Source organism: Pan troglodytes, chromosome 7, assembly GCF_028858775.2.
Source record: "Pan troglodytes isolate AG18354 chromosome 7, NHGRI_mPanTro3-v2.0_pri, whole genome shotgun sequence".
NCBI lineage: Eukaryota > Metazoa > Chordata > Mammalia > Primates > Hominidae > Pan > Pan troglodytes.
Window position 1 is genome coordinate 36,415,012 of NC_072405.2, and position 18,050 is coordinate 36,433,061.

General features: G+C 45.5%; 1 protein-coding gene across 3 annotated transcripts in view; it reads right to left on the bottom strand.

The window, feature by feature from the left end:
* The window catches only part of NUGGC (nuclear GTPase, germinal center associated), a 62,430-nt gene that overhangs the window by 39,689 nt on the left and 4,691 nt on the right, over positions 1–18,050 (bottom strand). For 2 of the 3 annotated variants that reach the window (XM_519681.8, XM_063816974.1), the window contains exons 2-7: positions 12,659–12,747; positions 8,544–8,648; positions 7,836–7,944; positions 6,507–6,729; positions 5,793–6,023; positions 2,796–3,005 (exon numbers count right to left, since the gene is read on the bottom strand). In XM_519681.8, coding sequence (XP_519681.5) covers positions 2,796–3,005; positions 5,793–6,023; positions 6,507–6,729; positions 7,836–7,944; positions 8,544–8,648; positions 12,659–12,701 — 921 coding nt within the window. In that variant the 5' untranslated portion in view covers positions 12,702–12,747. The remainder of the gene's footprint in view (positions 1–2,795; positions 3,006–5,792; positions 6,024–6,506; positions 6,730–7,835; positions 7,945–8,543; positions 8,649–12,658; positions 12,748–18,050) is intronic. The other variant, XM_024345100.3, reaches the window with a different exon arrangement.

Consider the following 18,050-nt stretch of genomic DNA (forward strand, 5'->3'; position numbering starts at 1 on the left):
CAATGAGCATCTGTATTTGGCAAAAAATGTCTGGAGACATTTTTAATTGTGACAACCTTGAGGGGGTACTTGAAGGTAAAGGCCGAGGATGCAGCTAAACATTCTTCAATGCCCAGGACAGCCCAACCCCAGCTCCCATCCCACAAAGAATTATCTGGCAGCCCAAAATGTCAAGAGTTTGAGAAACCCTGATCCAGGGCAGTGGGTTTCAGCTTGCTTTTAGCATGGGAGGCTTTTTCAAATGAAATCTTAGTTAGAATTCCAACATATAAACTTGATTTTTAAAAAGCAGAACTGCTCTGGTTGAATTGGGAGTGCAGGACCCAGAACCACCATCGGCTCAATGCCCTCTACCCTCTGTCCAGGAACCTTTTGGCTCCATACATCACTGCTTAAAAAGCATCTGTTTCTCAAGTTAGAGAAACCCCTTGGATTATAGGGAAGTAATGAGGCCCAAGCGGTAAAGAGACTCGAGTAGGGCCACACGACGATGGATCCTGTCTCTCCTCTATACGTGAATGGACTTTGATTTAGGCAAGAAAATAAAAACCATCACGGCCCTTCTGCTTCCCAAACTATAATCAACTTAGAAAAGCTTTGGGCTCTGGGCCAGATGTGGTGGCTCACGCCTGTAATCCCAACATTTTGGGAGGCTAAAGCAGGCAGATCACTTGAGCTCAGGAGTTCACCAGCCTGGGCAATATGGTAAAATCTCATCTCTACAAAAAAAAAAAAAATTAGCCAAGTGTGGTTGTGTGCACCTGTAGCCCCAGCTACTCGGGAGGCTGGGACAGCAGGATTGCTCCAGCCCAGGAGGTCGAGGTTGCAGTCAGCCATGATTATGCCACTGTACTCCAGTCTGGGCAACAGAGCAAGATGCTGTAGCAAACAAAACAAAAGTAGAAGCAGCTTCCAGCTCTGTAGTGTCAACAGTGGGCAGAGAATGGTCCAGCCAGCGGAAGGCCATAAGGATGCCAGGCTGGGTGCTCCTTAAGGGCAGGGCCCCCGTCACCTTCATATTCCCTATGGTCCTGGTAAGCCACAGGTGCTTAGTGTTTACTAACATGAGAAAAGGACAGCAACCATAAAGGGTGCAGTGGTTAAATTTCAGACCGACCCCACACAAAGCTCCCACTGCCAGGGTTTGGTAAAGTTAGCGTCGCAGAAGATACAAAAAAGCATTTCGATAAAACCTGAACTGCCAGACTTACGAGTAGATGAGGTGGCACCCCACCACCCCCAACCTGCATCTCCCCAGGCCCCCACTATGAGAATGGGAATCAGAGGAGTTCAGAGACATGCCTCAAGTCACGTGACTTCTAAGTGGCAGATCAGATTCAGGGACATCTGAATTCATAACGGGTTTTAGGGAAGGCAAGACTGGCAGCCTGAGAGACATAGGGAGGGCGACTGTGTCGTTCTCCCTGCAAAGAGGGGGGTCTTGAGTAACTTCTTGTGAGAGGAGGTCAAGAAAACCCACAAGAATGCAGGGGAGCCGGGCCAGGCAGAGCACGGTGGGAACAATCCCTCGCTTCAGCCTGACCTCCTCAGAGCACATTTTCTGAGCCAGATCTGCCGTCTTTGATAAGCTGCCCAGTGTATCTGAACTGGCTGCAGCCGCGGCTCCATCCAGCGAGAGGCCCTGGCAGCCTTCCTGGGCTGTCACTCTCTCGGCCGGGCCTGGAACTAGCCAAGATTTGCGATTTCCACCCCAGGATCCGAGGTCTTGCAGAAACTAAGGCTCACAAGGCCAGGCCTGAGCCACCGACCAAGGGGAAGGACACAGAGACTGCCTTCCTCCTGCAGGAGGCGGATAATATAGAGCGTGCCCTGGGGGAGGTGGGGTAGATAGAGCCCCAGCAGGGAAGTTAGGAAACCTGCTCTCCAGTTCAAGGCTGTGTGGTCCTAGACAAGTGACTTTCCCTCTCTGAGCCTTCATGTCCTCATCTGTACAATCAGGGCAGAGGCTAGAGCTTGCTCTAGATTGTGACTGGAAGTCGTGGTCACCAAGCTCCCCTGGCACAGTCATTCATCTAAACAAACCTGTGGAGTTTAAAGAACTGGATTCTTTGTCAGCTGCTGTGCTGCTCACAACTCACTGATGCTGGTCCCCCTCTCCCAGTCCCCTTCCAGCTCCTGGGCTCCTGTGTTCCTCCCACCCTGTGCTCCAGAGCGCCTCTGTTTACCGCGCCCTTTCTCAATCACATGCCCCAGTCCCTCTCTTCCTGCAAGTTTTCCCAGGAAGCCAAACTCTGGAGCAGTAGTACTAAAGACCCCGGAACTTTTCCAGCCATGTCTTCCATAGTCTCCCTCCTCCACGGACCCCATGCTCCTTCTCCCATTCACCCAGGAAGATTCACCCTGCCCCCGCCACGCCAGCTTCCTCAGACCTCCAGCTCTATGCTGATGCTGCTTACAGCCAACACAGTTGCAGCCTCTTGGTTCTTGGTGACTGGCTGCAGCTTCTCTGCTTTGTCCCCAACACTTGGCCTCCCAGTTCCATTCTGTCCTTGGTCACTCTGTTTCCTCTTAAGCCACTCTATTGCTGGTCTTTCTCATACATCACACACACTTGTCCCAGCTCCAATAGTCACATCCTGTGATTCCTCCCTCCCCACTTTCTCTGGCTACCCATACCCTGCCAGGGCCTTGAGACTTAGAACATAGAAATTAAAAGAATTTAATTGCAATGAACTCATAAAATCCCTGAAGCTGAAACCAGAGCATTCTTTGTTGCTTGAGAAAGGGTAGAGGAGTTTAGGGAAGAGAGAACTAAACCTACGAAAGACAGTCACCTTTTTCCACATCTCGTCCCTCTTGCTGTTGAAGTCGCCTGTGCCTGGGATGTCCACCAGCACGACCCCTTCTGGGATCAGGTCGGATTTGGGAAGTGTGACTTCCACATGTTTGATCAAGGGCCAGATGCGCATCTCAGCGGCCTCTCCATCCCAATCTCTCCTCTGTGTGCGGATGTAGGGGTCCAGCTTGATGGACAGCTCTTCCGCCTGAAGAAGGAGGACAGAGTCACACACACCAGCCATGCACCCAGCTCTGTTCACCCCGGTTGGCTGTGATGCAGGTTCATGGTAAGTATGCTGAGTAAGGGTAAGAAGTGCGTCTGACAGGAGGCCTGCGATCAGGTCTGTAGGACCTAGAACATGAGAGCCAGGAAGTACCCTGGAGAGGAGGAAGTTCAAGATCCTTACCTTACAGATGAAACAAAACCTATGTCAGCTAAAATGGGACTTTAGGGAAGTTATAGTATTGCTGAATAATAAGTTTATCTTCTAAACTGCATTCAGTTCTAAAATTAACATAATATGTAATTGACATTTTCATTACCAGAAAGCTAGCAATGACTATAGAAAATTAACAGTGATATGGTAACCATATTTTCCAAACTGAAAATTGATCTGAAATTGGATCTTTTTTTTTTTTTTTTTTTTTTTTTTTGAGACAGAGTCTTGCTCTGTTACCCAGGCTGGAGTGCAGTGGTGCGATCTCGGCTCACTACAAGCTCCGCCTCCCGGGTTCACGCCATTCTCCTGCCTGACTCCCCAGGAGCTGGGACTACAGGCACCCGCAAACACGCCCGGCTAATTTTTGTTGTATTTTTAGTAGAGACAGGGTTTCACCATATTAGCCAGGATGGGCTCGATCTCCTGACCTCGTGATCCGCCCTCCTCGGCCTCCCAAAGTGCTGGGATTACAGGCATGAGCCACTGCGCCCGGCCGAAATTGGATCTTAAAAAGAGTTTTTAAAATTTATCTTCTGATTACAAAAAATACCTTGATATGTAGGCATTTCTGGAATATTTTAATGATGGTGGGTGAGAGAGGGAATAGTTCTTAGACCATGGTTCCTACTTAAACATGTCTTGGGACAATGACACATCCATGCCAGCAACTATGACAGTAAATCTCAACTGGGGTACGTCAGAGGACAGGGGATTTGGGATGTATGGTGGTCACTGTTAAATAAATTTCTATAGAATAGTCCTGAAAGAAAGATAAGAATGTCAGTTCTTAAGAGAGTTTAAATTAAATCGCTGGATTTGTTGCAATCTGGGGAAGGAGTAAGAGATTTCATCAATTTCAACCAAATGATAAACCGCGAAAGAGGAGATAATAAAAGCTATTTAAGACATTGTAATTTTAAAATAGAGCAGATACCATAAGGGAGAAGTCCAGGAAAAGGCATGGGCTTGAAAAGCCCCTTTCTACAAGAGGGCTTAGCCCAATAAACTGATTCCAGGCAAGCATCATTATAGAAGGCCAACTCAGATTCTAGGATCTCCAGTGGAAACCCTGAATTTGTAAGCCCACTCAATGAGATGGTAATTCTGTTCACCTTGTTTCCGTGGGTAAATTTATGACGCTGGGAAAGAGTATTTCTAAATACAGAGTTGGCAAAGACATTGATACCCTTGTGTAAGTTGCGTGTATTCAGATAAAGCAACTAGTTTTGTAATCATTGTGTTTCTTAGACATGCTCAGTCTATGTTTTAGATATTAGAAGTGTAATCATTTTAATAGTAATATTCATCTTAAAACTGTAAGAAATAGGCACTGTATTTGTTTGATTTTCCAGGTATGCAAGAGATAGCAACATGCTTTGAAAAGGTTTCATTCATTTGATTTTTAAGTGTGCCTAGTCAAGTATTTAAACATTTTAAGAGGCTCAAGTATATTGAACTTTAACTGTAATGCAAAAAGCCTAAGGAAACGTGATTAATTATGTAAGTATCATTAATATTTAAGGAAGATTTGCTTTGTTAATCAGCAGATCATTGAACATTTAACTTTAGGACATGTATAAAAATTGTACCCATTTTACCAATAATCGCTAGATTTATAAATAGAATAGCAATATTTTAAAGGTGTATTTAAAGGTGAGAGATACAAGAAAAACTAGGTTTTTAAATGTATAGCTTTCCTAAATTGAATGTTGATTCCACAAATATTTTGTTTTAATTCAGAAATTGAATTTTAACTTAAAATAAACATTGTTTATAAAAGCAAGAATATCATTCTACTAGTTGCCTATCGAATGTCCACCCTGTCCCTCTTTTATGCCAGCAGAATCCTGATTTTCTGTCTGACTGGGGAGGCAGTGGAGTGAAACTGGTCTAAGCAAATCATGACAAGTCTGCTTTTCACTTTCTCTGGACTCCCTTTCAGCCAGGAAGGGCCGTGTGGCTCAGTTCTGAACTCGGAAATCTACACAGAAATTTGTCAGAGGTATTTCTGGGAAAGTTTTTACTTTCTGATGAAAGGGGAGATGTGGCCGATGCCAACCTTTCCTCCACTTCTTCCTTCCAGGAGGCTAGCATGAAGTCTAGCACTCCGGGAGCCATCTCATGACAATGGGGGCGACGGAAGGCAAAGGGAGCCAGAGATGCTGATGTTGGCATTGCTGAGCCACTAAACCAACCCCACCCCTACTGCCCCCAAACCTCTTACATGAGAAAAGGAATAAATCCCTGTTTGTTTAAGTCACTATAAGTCTTCTTAAAAAATCACTGGCAGCCCAAACTATCCCTAATTATTCTCAAGCAACTGTAAATAGTCTTTTTCTGGGCACAAAAGCTCCTCCATTCACATACCAAAAATTCCCATTTGATAGCCATAAATAATGAGGATAACTTGGGCTATGGATACTTCTAATTTGGGTAGCAACTTATTTCTTATTTCACACAAACACTGTACCACAAGCCCATCCCCTGAAACAGATTCAACTGTTAGACTTGAGACCCAGGATGAAATCAAGGAAAAAACGAACTTGACACTACCTCTTCCGCCTTGAGGGTGATGACTCTGGAGGTGGGGATCTTCCTTTTGGGCTTCGCCCTCAGTAACTCCTCATAGTTCTTACTCTCTGCCCCATTTCCATAAATCATTTGTAGCTTCCAGGTGGCTTCCTCCACTGCCTCATCCCTGTTCCACGCATCTGCCTCTTCTCTGCCCAGCTCCTCCGTCCTATGCAGGAGTTTGGTCAGGTTCTTCAGCTCCTCCCTCCACTCCTGCCAAGGCAGAGTAGGGCCAAGCCCCTCTTGACACAGACACAGAGAACACCGACAAACAGAGGGGCCCATTGCCCCCTGTGGAGGGCCAGGGGGCTGCATATTCAGAAAATCTAGGTCATCTATCTGGGGTCTCGAAGAGGGGAATGGCTTGCCCAAAGTCTCATAAAAATGCAAGGACCAGGCTAGACCCCCTCCCCAGCTCACTTGATGAACTTTCTCCTGGGATGGGCTCTTTTCATTCAACAAAGGCATGAGCTGTATTTGCAAGGAATATAATGTTATCTCTGAGAGACAGTGAGAAGGAAAGAAAGAAAAGGAAGAAAAAAAGGAAGAGAAGGAAGAAGGAAAGGAGGGAGAGAGGGAGGGAAGAGGAAGGAAGGAAGAAAGAAAGGAAGGAGGGAACGAAAAAGGAAGAAAGGAAGGAAAAAGGAAGGAAGGAAGGAAGGAAGGGAAGGAAGGAGGGAGGAAGGGAACACTTACCTGGTCAGACAGAAGGTGGATTTTGGCCTCATACTGCACACAGCAGCCAGAGCTCACTTGTACAATGCAGGAAGTACATATGCTTTCTCCAGACACTGGTAGAAACATTGCTTGCTGGATGATGGCATTGATCAGGGAGCTCTTCCCAGCCCCAGTGCTTCCAAATAATCCAATGTAGATTGGGTCCACTGTTGGCTTTTCAATCAAGGCAAGAAGCCTATTTCTGGATGAATTTTAAAATGCACATTGTCATGATCATCAAAGTTTAGAGTGAAGAGCATTGAAACAGAATGCAAAGGAACTGAATTCTAATCCCGGGCACGTCACTACAACCTGAGTCTCTGTTTTCTCCTCTGTCAAAGGAGAATATCAATCCCTGTTTACTACACAGAGTTGGCCTGGGGATCAAATGAGATTATGTAAAAATATTTGGTAATGATAATTCCACACAATCCCTGTAATGTCTATATAGATGTGAGGTGTCTTTATTTGTATTCACTGGAAATTGCATATTCTTTTTGTTTGTTTGTTTATGTGTCTGAGACAGGATCTCACTTTGTCACCCAGGCTGGAGTGCAGTGGTGCAATCATGGCTCACTGCAGCCTTAACCTTCTAGGCTCAAGCGACTCCCTTGCCTCAGCCTCTGCAGTCGCTGGGACTACAGGCGTGCTCCATGAAGCCTGGCTAATTTTTTTGTATTTTGTATAGAGACAGAGTTTTGCCATATTGCTCAGGCTGGTCTCAAGTGGTCCACCCGCCTCGGCCTCCCAAAGTGCTGAGATTACAGGTGTCAGCCACTACACCTGGACAGAAATTGCATATTCTTGACCCTAGAAATACAATGTATACAGACATGAAGTATTAATAGTGTTAGGAGCAACACAGAGTCTTACTAAGCAGGAGAAATTGTAGCCTCAGCACCACTTGAGTCCTTCAAGTCAGCAGAGGACAAATAGTTGGGGACATGAGCTCAGAGTCACACAGCCTGGGGTGAATTCTGGACCCTCTCACTGACTACTGGTGTGACTTTGTTCAAGTCTGGGCCTCTCTGAGCCTCAATTTCAGTAAAATGGAAGTGATCATAATAGCTCCTACTTTATAGGAGTGTTGGATGGGTTAAATGATATTTGACATATATAAAGCACTTAGCAGATTACCTAACAGTGACAGCTCAATGAATGGCAACTATCCCATAGCTACAGAAATTTGTGTCCCTCTTTTCTTAGTTTCTAATTAAATAGTCCCTTTCCTTGTTGGGGGAAAGCACCTATAATCGCCTAAGGAAAGACACTGACATAAAATTTCAGGGTTGCAGATTTCAGACTCACATGAGATACTTGACTCCATTAGGGATGCTGTCATCCAGGAAGACAGACTGAATAAGTTTCTGATAAGTGTTGCTCAAAACCCTTCTGGTCCGTGATTCCAATTTTTCATCTGGAATTAACAGAGAGATGTCACCTGTAGGTACCTGGCAGGGATAAAGTACTAGGTCTCCAAAGGAGGTGTCTGTTGAGGATCGCAGAGAAGGGAAAAAAGAAATGAAATGAAAAGCCGATTAAACAAGATAGCAGGTTATCTCACACGAGGGATGGCGGCTCACTGGAGATAGCAATCATTGGTTCTGAAAATCTCCAAAGAGCCAGGCTGCTCTGAAACTCTGGTAACAGAAGTTATGGTATGTTTGGCCACGGGCTTCAGCCCCTTCTAGATTTTTCCCTCCTGTGGTCATAAAAAGAAAGAAAAAATGCAAGGACACCATGCTGACACCCACGGAAGCACCAACCTAATCATTTTCACAGGCTTTGTTCTAATCTGGAAGAAGTTATTTTGATAACAACCCTCCTGCCCAGAGATGCCTGGAGACAAATTGCCTAACTGCATACCGCTACAGAGACTTTGAGCCCTCTCTTTCCAAAACAGGTTTATTTGATGTTTCATCCAGCTTCAGAATTTAACCTCCTCTTCCTTTGACCATTTTAACATACTTGGAACAGAACCGAACCATGTTAAAACAACAGTTCCAAGACACTCACATTCCTTAAGAGCACTCTGCTCCATGGAGGGAAATGCTCGGAACCGCTGGTCTCGATCTGATTTCCTTCTTTTTCTCGTTGGTTCTTTATATAAATCATCTTCAACTAGAGATAAACAGAGGATATATAAGATTATAGGTGTTGGGGTATGGTATTCTTGCCTCACCTCTATCAGCATAGAAACTCAAAGGGTCTAACAGACTGGCTGGGTGCAGTGGCTCATGTCTGTAATCCGAAGCATGAGGGATTACATGCCTGGGAGGCCAAGGTGGGAGGATTGCTTGAGGTCAGGAGTTCGAGACATGCCTGGGCAACACAGCAAGACCCTTGTCTCAAAAAAAAATTTTTTTTTTTGGTAGAGACAGGGGTCTTACTGTGTTGCCCAGCAGGCCAGAGTGCTGTGGCATGATCATGACTCACTGCAACCTCAACCTCCCAGGCTTATGTGATCCTCCCACCTCAGCCTCTAGAGTACCTGGGACTACAGGCACACACCATCACACCTGGCAAATTTTTGTAGAGACAGTGTTTCTGTATGTTGCCCAGGCTGGTCTCGAACTTACCAAAAATATATATCTATTTTTTTTTGATTAGCCAGGTGTGGTGGTGTGCACCTGTAGTCCTAGCTACTCAGGAGGCTGAAGTGGGAGGGTCACTTGAGCCCAGGAGTTGTAGGCTGCAGTGGGGTATGATTTTGCCACTGTACTCCAACCTGGGTCATACAAGACCCTGTCTCAAAAAATAAAAATAAAAAAATAGGAACTGCTTCCAGCTCTGTCTGCCTATAAACTCATTTGGGAAAAAACACTGTTGGATCATTCCAGTTTGGTTCCTACTTCTCAGAGTCACAAGACTGTCTGCATTTAGTTCCAAAATGTAGAGTTCAATCTATCTCCCCAGATAAAAAGTTTCTATTTGCAACTCCTCAGAAGCCAAAGTGGCTGGACATTCTTCACCAAATGCCAAGTCTTAGGAAATCAACCAACTGTGTAGAGAAAAGCTGAAGGCGGGGTTAAGTGTGCAGTGAGGAAAGGCCTCTGGGAGGTCTTTCCAGACTAGGAAAGAAAGCGACTAGAAGCAGAACGCAAAGGAAAACAGGGGCCAGGTGACCAGAAAAAATCACATCTCCTTGAGCCTCAATTTATTCATCTGGAAAATGAGAGAACTGACAAAAAAAATACACATGCATTACAAGAGTTTGGATGGATGCCCTTCAGAGATCCTTCAAAATTTGGGGAAATTTTTTCCCTTCTTCGCTTGGAGACATCAGCAGTTGCTTCCTTGCATAATAAGCAAGAACAGAAATCACCTAGAAGCAGATCTTTGTAGCTCTGCGGAGATTCATTCACTTAAGCAGTTTCCCTTGGTTATGAAGTGAAGGGCTTGTTGGGCCCATCATCCTAAAGAAGGGGTATAACCAAAATGTTGTGTTTTAGATGGATTTTAGAAAACACCCCCTGGTCGTGTTTACCTGGCTAGAAAGGGGCAAGAGGTGGATCTTTGGGGTGAAGGTTGTTGAAAATGGTTCTAACCCAGGGCTCCTGGGGCTGGCCTGTGCCTTAGAAAATGGCCATGAGGTGAACCGAAAGAGTAGATCCCCAAGAATCACAGGGAGGCCATGAGGCTCCAAAACTGAGTGTGACATTCTGAGGTCATTCCCAGCAGAATCACAGAGAAGAAATGTCACGTGGCATCCAAGAATGGCAGCCCACACAGAAGGCCCAGTCTCTGCCTGAGGGCTCCAGACACAGATCTCCCAGACAATTCAGGCAGCCCTCCCTCTCTGTTCAACCTTGCATCTTCCAGTATAAATGGAAGCCAACGCACACCCCGTAGAATATTCTAGTGCAAGCCATGCTATTTGCCAAGGCCTGAATCTCTGCCACCTCATGCTCCACGCTCATGCCACAACTGAGAGTTGAGAGAGGTTATACTTCGACCCTTCCCTCTCAGACATTCTAACTGATGATTGAGCTCAAATTCAAGAATTTGCCCTGGCTCGGTTTGAGGACTGCCTTAGAACTAAATACCAAGTGGTTGCTGGCTTGGCGGCTGGAGCTGGAGAGGAAGAGGCAAAGAAAGAAGTCTGCTGGTCAGGACCCTAGGCCAGCTACCGGCTGAAGAACACTTTAATCTGTGCTCCAAAAAGCATCTCAGAACTCCAGGATGTGTCCACAACCTGTCTGTGGAAAGAGTGGAAAGGGATGTAGACTTTGTAACTCAGGAACTCTTTTGGGTAAACAATGTTTGCCTAATCTCTTAGCCATGTGTATAAAACAAGGACAAGTCCACACATCCAGGGCCCTTATTTCAACATTGTAAGGACTGGCAACGAATCTGATAAGAGTTTGGAAGCTTATTTCTCAACTAAAGCAAAGGCTAGGAAGTCCAATACAGCAGGGTTTAAAACTTTTTCTTCAATTTCTAAAATGCAAAACTATCTGGAAAGGAGAAAGTATTCCATCTTGGATTTATACCATATAAGGGTGGTATTTTTATATTAGATTGTAACCAAAATAAACTTGTCCGAATTTAGATCACCGATCTTATTATTCTTGTCCATTGCTCAAGCCCTTCCTTGCCCTTTCCAGCATTCTCCACCGAGAAACCAGCTGTTGGGGTGGATAGCGGCAGTCCAAAAAGCGTAGTATACTGCTGCTGTTCCTTCTTGCTGCCACAAGGTGTCAGTTTTGAAAACTGATCCCCCAACAGCCTGAGCTGAGATGCGGTTTCATTGTTGACTGTTGAAATTTTTTTTTTTTTTTTTTTTTTTGAGACGAGGTCTCCACTCTCGCCCAGGCTGGAGTGCAATGGCTGGGTCATGGCTCACTGCAGCCTCAACCTCCTTGGCTCAAGCAATCCTCCGACCTCAGCTCCCAAGTAGCTGGAACTACAGGCACTCACCACCACGCCTGGCTAATTTTTTTTTTCTTTTTTTTTTTTTTTTTTCCAGTGATGAGGTCTTGCTGTGTTGCCTAGGCTGGTCTTGAACTCCTGGGCTCAAGAGATCCTCCTGCCTTGGCCTCCCAAAGTCCTGGGATTACAGACATGATTCAGACCATTGCCAGAAACTGCCAGAAATCTTCCAAGCAAAACGATCCCATTCCTCTAGGCTAAGCTCAACTGAGGTGACCCCAAAGTGGCAGCTCTTCCTATATGCCTGCTCAGGCTTGCTTCAGATGCTAGCATCACCCCCACTAACCCAGAAACACTGCTTCACTTTGCCCCTAAGGAAATCCATCCCCTCGGAGTGAGGAAACATTCCCTCTTCAGTCCTCAAAACACAAAGGATATGATACGCCACTGTTTTCTGCAACTGGGGGTTACATCCCTGTCATCGTCCTATAGGGAAGGCTCCCTCATTGGCTCCAGGGGCGCAATACCAGCCTTCTGAGGGAGGGAAGCCACCCGCACTGACTCCAATGTGAGTCACCCTTCCAGGAGCCGCTCCAAGGCACCTACATCTCTCCTTCTACAGAAAGCCGCCTAACGTCATTCCAGGGGTCTTGTAAGACAGGCTACCTTCAGGGAGTCCAAGCTGACTTTCTGGAACATTATTATTATTGAGATGAAGTCTCACTCTGTCGCCCAGGCTGGAGAGCAGTGGCACAATCTTGGCTTACTGTGACCTCCGCCTCCTGGGTTCAAGTGATTCTCCTGCCTCAGCCTCCCAAGTATCTGGGACTACAGGCACACACCACCACACCTGGCTAATTTTTGTATTTTTAGTAGAGATGGGATTTCACCATGTTGGTCAGGCTGGTCACAAACTCCTGACGTCATGTGATCCACCCGCCTCGGCCTCCCAAATTGCTGGGATTACAGGTGTGAGCCACCATGCCCAGCCTAGAACATTTTTTTTTTTTTTAAAGAAAAAGCTGCACTTATTTAACTGCTGGCCAAACAGTTCACTTCATTATGAACAGGTTATTTCAGTTACTGTTGAAATATCTAATCTTCATTCACTATTTAAACTTGTCATGAGAAAGCACCTTCTGAATAAAGAGTAAGGAACAATGACAACAGAGAAATATAGTCCCAACCTATTTGCCTTTTATCCTATATCAGTAATCAGTTCCTATATCCTCCATCAGAAGATACTGCAGAGATGTTACCTGGATGCGGTTCCTGGCCAAAAACATCCTTCGTTTCTGCCATTCCTTGTTACGTGAACTCCTGCTCTTCTCAGTTCAGGAGAACCAGCCTGTGAAGACAAAGTACAAAGACAGGTGGGGCAGCGGAATTTGAAAATACAGAAAGCAAAACCTAAGGATGTGTCAGTCTGCTTGTGCGGTATTTCTGCCCATTCCAACGTATCTCTGAATCCCTCACAACACCTAGTACACTACTTGATGGAAATATAACAAAGATTAGTGTTTGAACACTGGTTTCCAATAATACTTAGGCCAGGCGCAGTGGCTCACGCCTGTAATCCCAGCTCTTTGGGAGGCCAAGGCGGGAGGATCACTTGAGGTCGGGAGTTCAAGACCAGCCTGACCAACATGGTGAAATGCCGTCTCTACCAAAAACACAAAAATTAGCCAGGCATGGTGGTGGGTGCCCGTAATCCCAGCTACTCGGGAGGCTGAGGCAGGAGAATCTCTTGAACCTGGGAGGCGGGGCTTGTAGTGAGCCGAGACGGAACCACTGCACTCCAGCCCGGATGACAAAGCGAGACTCTGTCTTGAGAAAAAAAAAAGAGTCTAAACCAGTATTACCTGAGAGCTTTAGGGTAACTCACGCTGAAATGAGAATAAGCCTCTGGTGACCAGAGCTGTGAAGGTGAATTTATATAGCTTCGCTGCTTTGGGTGGCATCAGTGCTCCATTGGGGCAAGCCTTGAACCCTGAGCCAGTGATATTTAGTTCCAGAAAGTCTCAGCAGGAATCTGGGAGGTGGAACATTAGATATTCCTAGAGTTCCCTGGAGTTGCTTTGGGGGGCTGCTGACTGGGGAAGGAGAGGCAGTGACTTGGTTCCCTGGACCTTCCTCACCAAGCGCAACTTCCACCAGGAGGACACCCCTCCTGGGCTCTCCTTGCAGCTTGCAGCATGGAGCATCTGCAGGAGGGAGAGGAGAGGCACATCCAAAAGAAGAAGGGACAGATCCAGTTGGTCTCCAGTCCACCAGCAGATAGGGCTTGGACATAGAGGGAGAACTGGACCCGTGGAGGCTCAGAACAGAGGGCACTGCCCAGACAGGGTAGAATCTGCTAGCCTGGAGCTGCTTCATCTCCACCCATAGAGAAGAATTTGAGGAACACGAGTGGGGAACACCCAACGTGCTTACTTGCCGTTACCTGATGTTTCTGTTTGGATCACTCAGCCGTGTATTTCAAAAGCAGTCACCAGCCCTTCTGAAATATGCAAAATCACCTTTGATCTGTCCTACTAGACCCACAGGCTGTTATTTAGGGAAACTATGTCTCATTTACACATTAACCCCAAATTAAAATCACCATTCATCAGTTACTCTTAGTTTGGTTTGCAGATATTAACTGACTAAACGGCTTCTGTATTTGGTGGGTGTTGGGTGAATGGGGTGAGAACCCCTATTAAGTGCAAGATTCTGAGTCTTAGGTAGAGCTCTTTCCCTCTCCCTTCCTCCCCTCTGCAGCCCATTTTCAGACCATCCCACGCTCCTTACAGTTCTCCAAAGCAGGGTATCCTATTGAACTGCTGAGCATTTTAGCACATGTGGGGTGCCCTTCCCTTCTTCTCGCAGGTGAATTCCTGCTCTTGCTTCAAAATCCTGTTCTAGTGTTTCCTCTGTGAAACGGTGTCTGATTCCCACTCATTCCCCCCGTGTGTCCCCGGCTCCATACACACCTGTGTTATAACACTGACTGTGCTGTGCTTACGTCTCTTCCTCCTGGTTGAACGACTCGAGGTCAGAGGACTGCATTTTTTTCAGTGGTGCATTTCTATTAAGAAGGGCAATGACTAACTAAATGTTAGCTGAATGAATGGATAACATAATGGATGGGAAGCTTTTGATGAGATTCCACACCAAAGGATGTTTAAAAGCTAAATTTGTTGTTTCGGTCTGGTGGTTTGTTTGCTTGTGACAGAGTCTTGCTCTGTTGCCCAGGCTGGAATGCAGTGGCACAATCTCAGTTTACTACAACCTCCACCTCCTGGGTTCAAGCGATTTCCCTGCCTCAGCCTCCAGAGTAGCTGGGATTACAGGCATTGCACCACCATGCCTGGCTAATTTTTATAATTTTAGTAGAGATGGGGTTTCACCATGTTGGCCAGGCTGGTCTTGAACTCCTGGACTCAAGTGATCCACCCACTTCAGCCTCCCAAAGGGCTGGGGTTACAGGTGTGAGCCACCATGCCTGGCCCTGAATTCATTTTTGGTATGTTAGAGTCCTTGATTGAAGAGTAAAGCAAAGAGTAGAAATAAATAGTCAAGTATGCAAATGAAGCAGCACTCACAGTGAGGACTGCTCCACGGGGATGAGGAATATTTGATGTGAGGAAGGGAAGACACAGGTAAAGGCAGAAGATGGGGGCGGGGGCCTTCATGGTGGTCTTCAAATGCATTACCTTACAGCTGCAAATAAAAGAGACATCCTGCATATTTTCTAGGGTTCCCAGAGGGTAGAAATAGATCCACTAGGTGGCAGGTACAAGAAAGCATTTTGGTTTAACATTCTCAACTAATCAGAGTTGTCCAAAATAGAATGAGCTCCCTTAGGAAACTGTGAATTTTCTGCCTCTAGAGGTGTCTGAACCTATATTGATATGACCACCTAATAACAACATTGAGATAGATAAATTTTAAGCCTTCTTCAAATCCCAAGATTCTATTTTCTTACTTGAAATTTTCACCAAGAAAGCTGGTAGTAGAAGTGCCCTATGAGGTCACCAAATTTCACAAGAGGCACAAGCAATTTCTGGTTTGGAATACTGAGTCAGAAATGCTGACACACATCAAAACCTAGGTGAGCTACAAGAAAAAAAAAGGTAGATGGGCTATAACATGGGTAAATATACCATAATGCATGTCAATAATTTTAGGCAGGGTGTGATGGCTCATATCTATAATCCCAGCACTTTGGGAGGCTGAGGAGGGAGGATTCATTGAGCCCTGGAGTTTGAGACCAGCCTGGGCAATCAAGTGAGACCTTGACGCTACCAAAAAAAAAAAAAAAAAGAAAGAAAGTAGCCGGTTGTGGTGACACACACCTGTAGTACCCACTATTTGGGAGGCTAAGGTGGGAGGATCCCTTGAGCCCTGGAGTTCAAGGTTGCAGTGAGCTATGATTGCACCACTGCACTCCAGCCTGGGTGACAGCAAGACCCTGTCTCAAAGAAAAAAAAAAATTAGATACAGAACTAGGATTACCCCTAGGAAAAAGATCTGTTGTTTTCTGAAGAGAGCAGCTCAAGGAGTGACTCGTATGAAATGCTAGGCATCATATTATCACAGTGAGCACTGGAAGCAAAACAAAATGTATGATCCAACCAGTGAACAAATCCATGGTCGACCTCCAGGACAGCTGGTGTACTGGAATTGAAATTCTAGGAGGAAACAGTGGAGCCGGATAAAGTACAAAAGAACTGATAGACCAAGTTGATAAGAGTCGTGGTCATACAGACACTAAGATTAGGGACCTTCAATTGAGAGAGCTGTGGATTAAAGGGCACAAAATCAAAGGGCCTTGAGTTTAGAGCAGAAGCAGCTGTGGTCACTGAATTCTGGAATACGGGTAGTGGTTTTGGCTTCTTTCAGAATCACAAGAACTTTAGTTCATTTGACTTCATTTACTAAATCAACAGTACACAGTGTCCAGCAAGGGCCGTTAGCATGTAACTAGCTGGGGTTGGTTTGGGTTTAGCTGCATGCAATGAAGACAGAAAACCACACACCTTCCTCCGTAGCAGCATCTATGGTTTCTGTATACAAGTGATTTGTGAACTCTAACTGAAATTTGGAATCATTGGAAATTATGTGGTTTGGTTGTGGTGGATTGGGCTTCAAATTCCTTTGGCCGATGTTCAAAGACTGGCGGGAAGGGATCATTTGATGACCAAACAAAAACACTAGCAAATGGAAAGGGATCATTTGCAAAAAGGCTAAGAGGACAGAAGAAAATAAACACCAAGTACATAAAAAGGAAAAGCGATAAACAAATGGGGGTAGTTTGGTACAGACATTCAGTATATAGTCATTGGGTTGAACTAAATGATGAGGTGGGAAGAACATTAGGCTGGAAATCTGGTGTGGAAGCTTCCAGCTCCAGCTTCACCACCCATCAATAAAGCTGGAGGACTTCAGACAAGTCGTTTTATCACCCTGGCCTCAGGTTTCCCATGTGTAAGGCAAAGACTGAACTAGTCCTTAAAGTGTGAGTGTTCTCTGATTTAGATGGCTGCTAAAAAGACACAAATTCTCATTTTGAAAATGTCACCTGTCATTGAAACTGAGACCGTACCAATGATTAGGGCTTCCGTGTGGCCAAGAGCAGTACACCGAGAGCACTGTGATTTCAAGTGCATTGTATTAAGGAGAAAATGAGCCACAGGAGTATAGTCCTTCTTCTAATCATCCTGCAGTCTATTTCCCCCCAAAGGGAAGGAATGGTGGTGTTCATTGTGAAAATTTGGTTTCTGTGGAGAAGTAATTGATAACAGTCCAAATTTATTGCTCAGATAAGCAAGGTTCTGCCTGTGTGGTTTATTTTGCTTGTATTTCAGCTATGTGGTTAGCACTGAAGTTTTGCTTTTAGTGCTTATTTACATTCATGTGCACTGAACCTAAGAATAGCATCTTTTAAATAAGACTGTGCACATTCAGCTAGATATAGGAAGGCCGCACAGAACTGATTTCCTGATAAATAATTGTAACTTTTCACAGTTATTCTTGCTTTTCTCCCTCTCCTTTTCTTCTGTTTGTGTTTGCTTATTGTCTTTTTTCTTACAGGAAAATCACAGAGGCAACACAAACGCAGGTCATTCCTGTACTAGAACAGCTGCATATCATGGCATTGAATAAAGAATGCGGGCTGGGTGCGGTGGCTCTCGCCTGTAATCCCAGCACTTTGGGAGGCTGAGGCAGGTGGATCACAAGGTCAGGAGTTCGAGACCAGCCTGACCAGCATGGTGAAACCCCCATCTCTACTAAAAATACAAAAATTAGCCGGGTGTGGTGGCACGTGCCTGTAATCCCAGCTACTCAGGAGGCTGATGCAGGAGAATTGCTTGAACCCAGGAAGTGGAGGTTGCAGTGAGCCGAGATCACGCCACTGCCAGCCTGGGCAACAAAGCGAGACTTCGTCTCAAAAAAAAGAATGCTAGGGCCCCTTCTTCTACAGATCCAGACCCTGAGGACCAGGAAGGGGAAGAAACTTGTCCAAGGTCACATAGTAAGGTTATGGCAATGAGGGCTGAAACTCAGTTTTCCTGACTCCAAGTTCAATGTTCTTTTCATCACATTCAGCAGCCTCTAATAGGCACTATTTAAACAAGCCCCCTGGAGCTCAGGCATAGGGCAATGGAA